Raw genomic sequence first — 14,818 nt, forward strand, 5'->3', positions numbered from 1 at the left:
TCCCAATAAATGAAGTCGACCATTCACCTTCCCTAATATAATCCTTATGTGCTCATTCCATTTCATATTACTTGGATTCATTAGATGAATTTTTGGATATAGTAAGTGGATAATTTCCCCAGTAATATTTTGTGTAATGTAATATCTTGTATAGACACCTTTTATTAACCTGACACATTCCACATCATTACGAAGTGACGTATTCATGACCTATGGAACAAGTGCTAATCTAATCTGCAATGTTATGCCTAGATACTTAATCAGGGTGTATACGACCCGGGAGATCCAGGAAAAACCTGGGAATTTTTTCATCCGGGAGAAAACCAGGAAAAACCCGGGAATTTTTCAATGCTCTAACAAAGGATATTACTGTATCACGCTACTGCAGAATAATACTGCAGCAACAAAACATGAACGAGAGGGAAAAAAAGCGAAAATAAAACTTAAGTCGCAAAGGAAATGCATACTATACAACAACAAAACAGCATCTGCCAACAGCAAAGGGTGCCAAAGGCTTTAGGAAGACAATGCAATACTTTATAACAACAAATTGCCTCCGCCTGAGCGTGAAATGACAACTGTTTAAATTAGATTAATTTGAGCTGTTGCGGGCGGGCTCTTGAGCATGCACAGTTGAGGCGCGTATGAGTAATACCTTCTCCCGCCTCTTGTTACAGAGGCTGGGTGCCACTACTTAATATTGCCCCGGTTCGGAAATACAGTAAATCTGGGGCTGATGCACAGAGCAGTCTGAGTTGAGGTGGGGAGTCTCCATGTGACCTGTGTTTACGTTTAGTGATTTTGTTGTTTCCTCTTTGTTTATTGCTCTCAGGTTAAATGATAAACAAACGGATTTTTGTGGCCAGGAGCTATCAAATGAATTACGGAAGGCTAAAATATGTTATTACATTCAGATTTTATTTCCACCTTTCTGACAGTCAAGAATTAATCACCTTACAGACTAATGAAGTTATTTTTGCCGGTTTGCTAAAGAGATTTGGCTTAAAATTAATCTTTTCTGATGAGGCAGTCAATTAATTTGAAACGAAGTGTTTAATTTCATACTATTGGCTAGTTTCAACTGTTCGCTGCATTTCAAGTGCACGTATGACATTATGCCATAATAAAGAACCAGGCATGAGATAATACAATACTGGTACTCCAAGAAAATTTACATACGAATGTGCATTTTAAGACGAATTATGCGTTTTAGTATCGTTCGCGAAATTCCGACGCTCTTGAAGTATTGTGTGATGTCTTTTTTTCTTTTATGACATATGTAAGATCTTTTAATGTCTTACACGTACAAACATATGGGCTTCCTGTGCCATCGTAGCTGTGCAAGTGCGGTGACGCCAGTTATCTGGCGCTCTCTTGCAACTACCGAAATGAACCTATTTCCAAAAGGTCGCGGGAAAATATTGCGAATGGTGGTTTGAAAAGCGTTACATTCAAAGCAGATTTCCTTTTACGCAAGATCTTTCAAAACGTGTTTTCCCCCTGAGTTTCGTTTTCTAAAGTGCCGGGAAATTCTACTCCGGTATATAAAACCATAAAAATTCAAAGGACTGATGAGTTTTACTGTGCCGAGGAAGAGTATACTGTCACTTAACACTGAAAAAGTGTACTTTCACCTGGGAGAAAGTGTATTTTTAACTGGGAAATCCAGGAATTTTTTTTCCTTGTCCACGTATACACCCTGTTAATTGACGTGACTGTCTCAAGCAGTACTAACGCTGTACTGGAACATTATCGGTTTGTTTTTCATACTCATCTGCATTAACTTACTTTTTTTTCCTACATTTAGAGCTAGCTGCCACCCATCACACCAGCTAAAAATTTTATATAAGACATCTTGTGTCCTTCTACAGTCACTCACTGACAACATCTTCTCATACACCACAGCATCATCAGCAAACAGCTGCTTACCCTGTCTGCCAAATCGTTTATGCATGCAGAAATTAATAGCAGTCCTATCACCCTTCCTGGAGCACTCCTGGCAATACCCTTGTCTTTGATGAACACTCGCTGTTGAGGACAACATACTGGGTTCTGTTATCTAACAAGTCTTCAAGCCACTCACGTACCTGGGAACTATTCCAAATGCTTGTATATTCCACACGCTTGTATCTTTGTCAACAGTCAGCAGTGTGGCACCTTGTTAAATGGTTTATGGAAACCTAGGAATGTGGAATCTGCCTGTTGCTCTTCATACATGGTTCGCAGGATCTGATACAAGAAAAGGGCAAGCCGAGTTTTGCATAAGTAATGCTTTCTAAAACTGTTTTGATTTGTGGACAGAAGCTCTTCTCTCTAAGGAAAATTATTATATTTGAAATGAGAATATTTTCAAGGATTGTGCAGCAAACTAATGTTAAAGATCCAGAATGAGATTTTCACTCTGCAGCGGAGTGTGCGCTGATATGAAACTTCCTGGCAGATTAAAACTGTGTGCCCGACCGAGACTCGAACTCAGGACCTTTGCCTTTCGCGGGCAAGTCCTCTACCATCTGAGCTACTGAAGCGCGACTGACGCCCGGTCCTCACAGCTTTACTTCTGCCAGTATCTTGTCTCTGGCAGAAGTAAAGCTGTGAGGACCGGGCGTGAGTCGTGCTTCGGTAGCTCAGATGGTAGAGCACTTGTCCGCCAAAGGCAAAGGTCCCGAGTTTGAGTCTCGGTCGGGCACACAGTTTTAATCTGCCAGGAAGTTTAATGTTAAAGATAGTGGTCTGTAATTTTGCAGGTCCATTTCTTTGTCCTTCTTATGTACAAGAGTCACTTGCACTTTTTCCAGTTGCTTGGGCTTTGTGCTGGCTGAGAGATTCAAAATAAATGCAAGCTTAGTAAAGGGTCAGTGTTGTAGCGTATTCTTTGTAAAACCAAACTGAGATTCCATCTAGACCTGGCTACTTATTTGGGCATATGAATGCACAGGAAGTGAGACTCATAATTTCAAATGTATGATAATTACTAAAACTATGGATCTTTGTAAACATCTTGGGCATGATCCGGAATCCTTAAGAAGTGAGACTCAGAATTTCAAATGTATTGTAATTATTAAAACTACACCCAGAGTGATATTGTAATAACGAACAAGATACCTTAAAGCCATGGGTCAATGCAGCCAGGAAGATGCACCATTTGTTGACTTCCAAAAAGCATCTAAATCAGTGCCATGCCTGTGCGTATTATTAAAAGTATGATCAGATGGGGTATCAGGTGAAATTTTTGATCGAGAACTTCTCAGTAGGGAGGACACAACATGTTGTCTTGGGTGGAAAGTCATTGACAGATGTTAAAATAACTTCAGACATGCCTCAGGTAAGTTTGTTGGGACCCTTGCTTTAATAAATTTGCAGACAGAATTAACAGTAACCTGAAACATTTTGCATCTGACACAGTTATAAACAATGAAGTATTATCACAAAAAAGGCAGCACAGGTATTCATTCAGACCTTGATAAGATGTCAAAGTGTGCAAAATTTGGGCAGCTTGCTTCAAGTATTCAGCTATGAGATGTTGTGCACTTCATAAAACAAAAAAAATGTTGTATCCTATGACTACAACATCAGAGACCCACAACTGGAATCAGTCAAATGCCAAAGTGTATCAACTTGTAGCACTATGAAACGGAATGATCACTTAAGACTCAGAAGTAGACAGATCAGGTGGCATACTTCAGTTTATTGGTTGCATACTAAGAAAAAGTAATCATCCTACAAAAGGGATTGCTTACAAAACATTCGAGCAACATATTGTAGAATACTTCAAGCGTGTGGCACCCATTCCAAACAGGACACACAGACTGTATACGAAGTAGAGTGGGAGCAAATGGTACTTAGTCTTTCAATTAACATTGAAGAAGCTGAAAAAACTGAACCAACAGATGCTTGATGATAGAGACAAACTATCTTACAAAAAACTACTTACACAGTTTCAAAGAGCCAGCTTTAAGCAGGGAATCATGCAGACCACAAAGGCAAAATTAGACTAATTGTAATGGACAAGGAGACATTTAAGCAGTCATTCCTGGACTCCATATTTCAGAGTAGGCATGTAGATGTAGACTTCAGTGCAAGGATGTCTTTTACAAATTTCACTTTATTTTGGTCCTATATTATAACAGAATATGTGTTATTTTCTTGTTTACAAAAGCTTTTAAATTAGACAAAAGCTCTTTAAATTTGACTTAGGTGCCGTAATGCAAAAAGAAAATGTTTCCTCAAATAAGTAAAATGTTATGCTGTTGCATATAATGTTAAAGTGTTTGTCAACAAGAAAATCATGAATATTCTGTTATATTATAGGAGCAAAATAATGTGAAATTCATATGAGGAATCCTTGTTGTCAGACTCAGACCAGAAATCAATTATGGTGAAGTAAAGTATTCATCAAAAAGTGTGGCCGGTTGCTCTTTTTCGTTCATTGATACAGTGACATTTATTTGAAAAGCCATCTAGTTCCCAACCACTTTATTGACTTTGGATGTAAAAAGAGTGAGTAACAATTTAAAGGTTGATGGTAGTGATTATGTCTCATGATTTTAATGTATTTATATAAGACATCTTGTGTCCTCCTACAGATAAGTTTAACCAGATAAATGCTCGGCCTGTTGAGAACGGTCTTTCTGATCATGGTGCACAGCTAGTTACAATATATGACATAGCTCCATTCACCAGTACTAAACAGTCCTCCAAAGTACTACGTTCAGTCAACGATTTAACAATTGCAAATTTCAGGGAAAGCCTACAGAAGTTAGACTGGGATGAGGTGTACTGTGAACCTGATGCCAATTTAAAATATAATTTATTTCATGACACTTTTGTAAATGCATTTGAAAACTGCTTCCCCAAGAAAATAGTTAAATATACTCGTAAGAAACCATGTAACAAACCATGGCTTACTAAGGGTATAAAAATTTCTTGTCACCGGAAAAGGGAAATGTATCTGACAGCAAGAAAGAGTAGTGACCCAGAAACTATCAAACATTATAAAAACTACTGTGCTATATTAAGAAAAGTTATTAAAAAATCCAGAAGTATGTGTATCATGTCTGATATCAGCAACTCTCATAATAAAATTAAAACAATTTGGAATATTATTAAAAGAGAAACAGGTCAACCAAGAGCACAGGAAGACAGTATTACCATCAAATTGAATGAAAACTTTACGAACAAAAAGTCAGAAGTTGAAAATATTTTTAATAATCATTTTCTAAATGTTGTGGATATAGTAGGATCCAGGTGTTCATTAGAAGATGCTAGGCTGTTAATGGAAGAGGCCATACCTATGCAATTTGATACAATTGAAATCTCACCCACTTCTCCCTCTGAAATTAGGAAAATAATAAACTTGCTTAAAAGCAAAAACTCACATGGAATTGATGGCATTTCCAGCAAAATACTAAAAGCTTGTTCTCAACAAATAAATAAGATTCTCAGCCACCTGTGTAACAGCTCTCTGGAACAGGGCATTTTCCCTGATAGACTGAAATATGCTATTGTTATACCATTGCATAAAAAAGGGGATAGATCTGATGTCAACAATTACCGTCCAATCTCCCTTCTAACAGCTTTATCCAAAATTTTTGAGAAAGTAATGTATTGAAGAGTAGCTTCACATATCTGTAAAAATGAAGTACGAACAAAATGTCAGTTTGGTTTCCAGAAAGGTTTTTCAACAGAAAATGCCATACATGCTTTCACCAGTCAAATTTTGAATGATCTGAATAACCGAACACCACCTACTGGGATTTTTTGTGATCTCTCAAAGGCTTTTGATTGTGTAAATCATGAAATTCTGCTAGACAAGCTCAAGTATTGTGGCATGAGTGGGACAGTACACAAATGGTTTAATTTGTACCTAACTGGAAGAGTGCAGAAAGTTGAAATAAGCAGTTCTCATAATATGCAAAGATCAGCAAATTCCTCAAACTGGGGAACTATCAAGAATGGGATTCCACAAGGGTCGGTCTTAGGTCCTTTGTTGTTCTTAATATATATTAATGACTTGCCATTCTATATTCATGAAGAGGCAAAGTTAGTTCTCTTTGCTGATGATACAAGTATAGTAATCACACCTGACAAACAAAAATTAACTGATGAAATTGTCAATACTGTCTTTCAGAAAATTACTAAGTGGTTCCTTGTAAACGGACTCTCACTGAATTTTGATAAGACACAGCACATACAGTTCCGTACAGGGAATGGTATGACGCCATTAATAAATATAGACCTTAATCAGAAGCATATAGCTAAGGTAGAATATTCAAAAATTTTAGGTGTGTCCATTGATGAGAGATTAAATTGGAAGAAACATATTGATGATCTGCTGAAACGTTTGAGTTCAGCTACTTATGCAATAAGGGTCATTGCAAATTTTGGTGATAAACATCTTAGTAAATTAGCTTACTACGCCTGTTTTCACTCATTGCTTTCATATGGCTTCATATTTTGGGGGAATTCATCACTGAGGAATAAAGTATTTATTGCACAAAAGCGTGTAATCAGAATAATAGCTCGAGTCCACCCAAGATCATCCTGCAGAAATTTATTTAAGGATCTAGGGATATTCACAGTAGCTTCTCAGTATATATACTCTTTTATGAAATTTGTTATTAACAACCAAACCCAATTCAAAAGTAATAGCAGTGTGCATAACTACAATACTAGGAGAAAGGATGATCTTCACTATTCAAGATTAAATCTAACTTTGGCACAGACAAATGATCACCATATAAAAATGGCCAGGAACAAAATGAAAGCCATGTGGAAGATAGTCAGAGAACAAGTAGGAAACGAGACCTCCCAAAATGTAAATCTCCAGGTAATCCAAGATGGCAAAAAAATTACAAATCCAGAAGAAGTAGCCAATGCTTTTAATACATACTTTGCAAATATTAGTGAAAAATTACTATCTGACATAAAATCTTCAAATAAAAATCCTGCTACAACACCATCCATTCAAAATAGAAACTGCAACTCCCTATTTCTTACTCCAACCAACCCTAAGGAAATTATACTATCAATAAGAGAGTTAAAAACAAAATTTTCAACAGGTGTGGATGAGATTCCAGATTATGTCATTAAAAATGTGGGGGACCTCATTGCAATACCATTAGCCCACATTTTCAACAGTTCATTAACAAATGGAGTCTTTCCTTCCTGCTTAAAGACAGTGAAACTAAAACCACTGTTCAAAAAGGGTAAGAAAGAAGACATAGCCAATTATAGACCTATTGCCTTGCTATCTACATTTTCTAAAATACTAGAAAAAATTTTTCATAAGAGGTTGCTAGATTTTCTAGAAAAGTGCAAAATATTATCCACAACCCAACATGGCTTCCGGAAAGGCCGATCAACAGAAACAGCAATATATGAATTTCTGGGTGAAGTACTCGAAAAAATTGATAGTGGACAAAAAGTAACTGGCATATGCCTTGATCTGTCTAAGGCTTTTGACATCATAGACCACACTCTATTGCTGCAGAAGCTTGAAAGAATTGGTATCAGAGGTATGCCTAACAGCTGGCTTAGATCATATCTTACTGACCGCAAGCAAGTAGTAGAAATACATTTTCACAAAGAAAATAAATCAACAAGACACTATTCTGATTATAAAGCAGTAAAATATGGAGTACCGCAGGGCTCAGTACTGGGCCCTATCCTATTTTTGCTATATATAAATGACCTAACATCAGCCAACCAGTACCATAGCACTATCCAGTTTGCAGATGACACAAGCATATTAGTCAGCGGGAAGACTGCAGAGATACTACAGACAAGACTGTCTGAAGCATTAACAAATGTTGTAAACTGGTTCAACCAAAACAAACTAATAATAAATAAAAGCAAAAGAGTAGCATTAAATTTTCATAATATCAAGAGAAACATTGAAGAGGATATAAGAATTCAGATGTCAGACACGGATATTGCAAGTGTGCCTAATACAAAATTTCTGGGGGTCTGGCTACAGGATAATCTTAGATGGGAAACTCACATTGACAACATATTAAAGAGGCTAAGTACCATGTGTTATTTAATGAGAGTGCTAGAAAACTGCTGTCATAAGGACTGTCTAATGACAGTTTACTATTCTAATATACATTCTGTCCTAAAATATGGGATCACTTTTTGGGGTAACTCGCCATCCTGCCTAAAACTCTTCAGGATGCAAAAGAGAATAGTGAGAATCATGGCTGGAATAAAAAGGAACAAACCATGTAGACCATTATTTAAAAGGATGGGGATTCTTCCCCTTCCATGTATTTTCCTATTTGAAAGTGCAATGTTTATAAAGAAATATACAATAACAAATCCTAGTATCCTCCCCAAAAATGAAAATGTCCATCATCATAATACAAGACAGAAAACTGACTTTCATGTACTCCATACAAAAACCAGTTTGTGCCAAAAAGGAACATTACACCATGGAAAAATTATCTACAATAAATTGCCAAGAGAAATTAAAGTAATGACAGATGTAAAAAATTTTAAAGCAGCATTAAAAGAATATCTGTTGACACATTGCTTTTATAGTGTGGAAGAGTTCCTCCAAAATCCTCGAGAGTCTAAGTGATGATTATGCAAATACTGTAACCATTAATATTGGCCTATAAATACATTCAGATGTAATTCTCAAGTTTATAATGGGGTTCAAGTATAAGTTGTATAGCGACTTGCCCAGTATATGAAGTAAAATTCTGTGAATGTAATTCTCTAGTGTACATGTCAGTTCATAGTGTAGAAGAGTTCCTCAAAAATCCTTAGAGCTTAAGTGAGGATCATGCAAATACTTTAATCGTTAATATTGGCTTATACATGTATTCAGTTGTAAACTTCAAGTTTCTAATGTGGTTTAATTATAACTCACACATTGACTTGCCCAGTATATGAAGTGGTGTAAAATTTGGTGAACATAATTTTCTAGTTTCTAAAGTGTTTTAATTATAAGATATACTTTGACCTGTCCAATATCTGATGTGCTGTACTGTACATGTAAGATTTACTGGACCAATAAATACAATACAATACAATACAAAAAGGGGTGAATTATACTGCCACTAAAGTCTTTGGTCACTTACCAAATAGTATCAAAAGTCTGACAGATAACCAACAAGTATTTAAGAAGAAATTAAAAGAATTTCTGAATGACAACTCCTTCTTCTCCATAGAGGAATTTTTAGATATAAATTAAGAAAAAAAGAAAAAAACCAAACAAAAAAATTTAAAAAAAATAAAATAAAAAAGTTGTTACATTAACTTAATTATGTTGTTAAATTAACTTAATTATGTCATGTATTGGAAAATTTGACTCGTTCCACATCATTACGAAATATCGTATTCATGATCCGTGGAACTAGTATTAATCTAATCTAATGTAATCTAATCACTCACTGACATCACCTTCCCACACACCACAGCATCATCAGCAAACAGCTGCTTACCCTGTCTGCCAGATTGTTATGCATGCAGAAAATAATAGCAGTCCTATCACCCTTCCTGGGGCACTTCTGGCAATACCCTTGTCTCTGATGAACACTCGCAGAATATAAATTGATGTACAAGCAGTTCAATTCACTGCGTTGTTCTCTGATGACACCTGACGTGACGACACGAGACACCGACCTCTGTCAATGTGTATTGCCTCCTATCATTCAAAGTCATTTATCTTCCAAATAGCGCATTTCTGGACATGGGTTTATCACCAGATATTGCTGTCGTGAGTCCCTCGTGTGTGTGTATTTTTACATTTCAATCTCTCCTTATCCCCTTCTTCATCCGGTAAAAACACCAATACCATTTTGTCATTTGATGCATTTGGATCTCAGTTTATAAGGTTACTTCCTTGAGCAATTACATTGTTCCCACTTACATCATCACTCATTGCCCTTTCACTTTTATTCTACTGTCTCCCCCCTCCCTTTAGCCAGCAGCTCTTGTCCACTGTTTCATTCACAAGTGTGAATTTCTTCTTCACAGTTATGTTTACAAAATAGCATACTTAAAGTAATGGTATGACATTATTCTTCTACCTCTAACCAAAGGTTTAATTAAATGAAAGTTAATACCAAAAGCTCTACTTCGTAATCTTTCCTGCATCATAAATTATTTAGCTAAATTTACAATTGATGAATCATTGAAATCCCTTGTTACTCAACAATAATTAGTTAATAAATAGGGTACACAAAATTGTCCACTTTTCAGGAATTTGCTCATCCCTTTGAACTTCTGCAAAATTCCGATGGGCACTTTTACAAGATGGTCCAGCAGACAGGGACAGCAATGGCACTGCAGCTGACACAAATTGCAGAAGAGGTAAACAGAATATGTTTTCTCTCTAAATAAGCTGTTACTATGTTATCCATATTAGCACCTCCATTATGTGAAAAGAGAATTCTTGTATACTCAACACTATCATTATCAGAACCAATAATAAATGTGAATTCCAATGTTGTACTCTCATAGATTCACTGCAGGCCTATATTGTTCACAAAACACTTCATTAATATTAAAAACTGAACAACTGTGATGTAATTTGTCATTAAAATGGTAATACACAGAAGTTTCAAATTGTTCTATTCAGAGAGAGTATGAGTATGTGTATTTGAGAGGCATACGTGTTATTTAAAATTTAAAGCAAATTTCCTCACTGATTCTAACAGTTGTGTTAATTATTATAGCCTTTGTACATGAACAGTACTTTTTGAATTAATTATTATAACCTTTGTACATGAACAGTACTTTTTGAATACAGGATGACAACCTCAGTGGTCACAAGTTACATCAATATTATGTACTATGTAGCTACTCATTCCTACCACCAGTCTGCCTACAGATCCCTATTACTCTGCCAATAGGTTACCATTGTATTAACAAAAGTATTAAAAAATATTGTTTTGAAACTACTGAGAAATTTGTGCAAAGATAAATGAACAGTTCTGAAGTAAACAGCAAGTTTGGCAGTGTGCAAAAGGTAGGAATTTGGCAGCTATAATAACTTTAGTATAACATTACCAGATCATTCCAATTCCTCACCATGATTTACATATTGCTCTGCACTTAATGTTCTTTCGGCTTTAAAATTTTGGCTTACGACTACTGCTACGTAAAATAACAATGACTGGTGGTAGTGTTTGTAAGTACCGTATTTACCCGAATCTAAGCCGCACTCGAATCTAAGCCGCACCTGAAAAATGAGACTCGAAACAAAGGAAAAAAAGATTTCCCGAATCTAAGCCGCACCTGAAATTTGAGACTCGAAATTCAAGGGGAGAGAAAAGTTTTAGGCCGCACCTCCAAATCGAAACAAAGTTGGTCCATTGTAATATGAGACACAATTTAGATCGAATGAATGACGATACAGCTACAGTAGTTTGGTTCGAGTCGTAAGCTTTACCAGGTAGCCATTGCTATGCGTCAGGCGCTCCGTCCGTATTTATACGGGTACCCTTCCTTTTTCACGTGCTTCGTCTGGTTTGAATCGATTGCTTATTTTGTTTGATCCGGTAAGTGCCGTTTTCTCTGTTTTAGGTGTTTACGTCACTCTAAGCTGAAAATGCATCACTGTACTGTGTCGTGCATTGTTTGTCGCATTCTGATAGTGCGTGTTTACGGCCTGTCGCCGTTCGCGGCATGGCTTGCTTTTGTGCGCGCTACCGCCGCTTACAACTAAAAAGAGGCGAATCGTCTCATTAGCGAAGCAATGTCAAGAGACTGCTATTTGTTGTTACTTACACTGCTGCTTTCTTTGAGAATGATCAACAAGAACCAAATAATAGGCTGCGTATGATAGAACGAGAGTTAGGCAAAAATTTTTCTCCGTTTGAAAATCTTTGCGGCCGCTTCTTTAATACATCAAATTCTGCACAGAAATTAGAGTCATCTTAGATTTAAAAATCTAGTCAGTTGCCGTGATTCATTTCTGACTGTATCACTATTAGGCTAAGAATAATACGAATATAAACATGACACGATAAGTGTATTCTTCCGCGTTTGCGGTTGTCTCACTCTAGTTTCGTAGTTTATTAGGCAGACAGGATTTAAATGAGATAGCAACAAACACGGAAGAACACATGGCAAAATGTTTATATTCGTATTATTCATATGGTGAATGGTGATGAGAATACTGCTTGTGATTCACATTTCATCAGGTTACTATTAGCAACCATCTCTTCTCACAGGTAGGAAAAAATTCAGAACGTAGAGTTGGCCACATTGAAAAACATCCCAATCAGTCTTGCCAGTCGGATTTTCGTAGTACATTGAAATTCTACTACATTCGAAGATGAACAATACGGAATTTGTATTTACTTCGTTGGATAATGTATGAAAATGCAGTGGTCGAAACTCGGGGCGGAGAAAAAAAAGCTCGTCTTCCACCTTTTTTTTGTAAATTTATTTACTGACGCAGAGGTTTTAGCGCCAGTATTTATCTTCGAGCCTACAAAGCATGCCTGTGTAGCGCTACATATATTCGATGGCAGAAGTTAGTTGTGGCGGCACCTACCAACATTTTTCAGAACTTCCGCTTGCTTTGCACTCGATTCTAAGCCGCAGGTGGTTTTTTGGATTACAAAAACCGGAAAAAAAGTGTGGCTTAGATTCGAGTAAATACAGTAATGAGAGTGCATATCAATGAAATTGGCTTGCTTTCAATCAGCAGGTCCACATACTACTATGGCAGAAATTTTCAAGCTCCAGCCATATATTTGTGCCTTTTTCGTACTTTTAATTGCTATTGCTTTTATCACTATCAACTTTTGTCTTCATATTAAAATTTATGCATTACTCAATAAATAAATTTATTCTCACTTCAAAATAATTTATTTCAGAACTACAAGAACAAACATTCCACAAAAGAAGAAGCAGAAGCAGTTAAATAAAAGGGAATACCAGAAGAAGGCAGAGTCACCTTGACAACTTGAAAGGAGGGGGGAGAGGGAGGGGGGGGGGGGGGGGAGGGAGGGAGAGAGAGAGAGAGAGAGAGAGAGAGAGAGAGAGAGAGAGAGATTTTGGGTGTCATGTTCATCAGACAAAATGGTCATAAAGTGTTGCATTAGTTTTCAAGGATGCATCTAGGACATTTTCTTCTGATATTTTGTAAAAAAAAAAAAAAAAAAAAAAAAACTCTCAGCCATAGAGACATGCACAAATTAGGCCTAAAAATGTATTTATGAAAGTAAAATCTAACAAAATTGCAATGAAAGAATTTCCTTCCTGAAAAGTACAAGTAGATTGATTACAGTTTATTCACAAGCTGCAATCTGGAATGTATAACTATGCAACAAATGTACTTAGTACTTGATGTCATCAACATACGTTTGTAGTATACATTAATTTAATTATCTAGTCAGAGAATTGTATATTTATTTAAGTTATTACTGTTATACAATGTTCAAAACTTTGTGTGATCATGAGAGAATGAAGATATTTGCTCAATAATTAACATAAATGTTACACTATTTCACATTGTATTTATGTCTGACAAATTACCATTGCATAGTCAATTTCACTGTTAAGTAAACATAATTTGCCACAGCTAGACAGATTACAATAACTTTTTACAGGAATTTCTTTTCTTTTGTGTTTCTCTGCCAACTGATTTGACAAAAATGTCCATTATAAATCACGTTCGAAAACTATAAGTATATTTGTTTATTTAAGGATTTTAAGTCACAGCCTCCTTACCATCACCACAGAAAACTATATTACTTTGGAAGTCAATTATTCATACTCGCAATAATTTATTGACATAATTGTAGAGCTCCTCAGGTGGTAGAACTCGCTTTTATCTTTACTTAGATAGCAGTAAGAAGATAACATAAAAAGTAGACTGCTGAGTACTTTTTAGTGGGGCCACAGTGCCGGGAGACAATAGCAGCCCAGTATGTTTTTTTCTTCATATGAGGAACTTCATCAAATACCTAAAAAAGTATATCTAACAGTCTCCTTTTAAATGTGCCACTCTCCCATTCAATGCTTCTTCTGTGTAGGGAGTAGCAATCTTTTTCAATTCATATTGTTATTCCATCCCAGATTTTACAACTGTTTAATCATATCAAATTGAAACCTATAAATATGAGAAAAGTGAACTAATGGGAAATCTAATCTTATTGTATTGCTATGAAACTTTATTAGAAAACTAATTTGAACAGGTTGCCTGTGTCAGATGCTACCATATTGTCAAGGAATGTGTCAAGTATTGATAAAACATTAGCTCCAATAATATACTTAATACAGGAAGTGAAATTGTGTGTGTCACAGATCAGTTACTACTATGTCCAATTAAAGAGTGAAAGCATGCATAATCTCTTGTAATCCCTCTGGATTTATCAACGGATGAATTGATATAAATATAATGCTAGGTACAGCATGTGAAGATATACCCTTCTGGTACTAGGTCACTGGCAAAACACACATGGCTAGTTTAAGGGCTGCCATTGACTGCCACAGCCTCACTTGTAAATCAGTCGATACTTATACCAAACTCTCTGGTGTATCTTTTGACGACAACCCTTTGATACATGATTTTCTCCAGGACTGTAATTTGGGCTTTGTTGTTACTTCCCAACGGTATTTTACTAGTATATCTAATTGCCTGTCTAACTAAAGCAGGACTGTCTTCGTTCACTGTTCAACAAACCATGGTGCTTTCAGTGAATGAACTAATGAAATAAGGGTGCACCAAGAGTGTGGTTCATACCTGAGTGTTTCCCAGTCAGTCGTACAGTGCTCTTCAGCACTGTCACGCGAGTTACTCAAGAAACATTCAGAATACAGTACTGACCATGAGGTAGCAACCTCTAATGCATTTTGT

General features: G+C 36.2%; 1 protein-coding gene across 1 annotated transcript in view; it reads left to right on the top strand.

The window, feature by feature from the left end:
- Positions 1 to 12,937, top strand: part of LOC124595545 (ATP-binding cassette sub-family C member 4-like) — a 291,780-nt gene extending 278,843 nt beyond the window's left edge. The window contains exons 24-25 of the mRNA XM_047134323.1: positions 10,207 to 10,317; positions 12,834 to 12,937. Of these exons, the coding sequence (XP_046990279.1) occupies positions 10,207 to 10,317; positions 12,834 to 12,884 (162 nt within the window). The 3' untranslated portion in view covers positions 12,885 to 12,937. The remainder of the gene's footprint in view (positions 1 to 10,206; positions 10,318 to 12,833) is intronic.
- Positions 12,938 to 14,818: the final 1,881 nt, after the last annotated feature.

The sequence above is a fragment of the Schistocerca americana genome, chromosome 2, assembly GCF_021461395.2.
Source record: "Schistocerca americana isolate TAMUIC-IGC-003095 chromosome 2, iqSchAmer2.1, whole genome shotgun sequence".
NCBI lineage: Eukaryota > Metazoa > Arthropoda > Insecta > Orthoptera > Acrididae > Schistocerca > Schistocerca americana.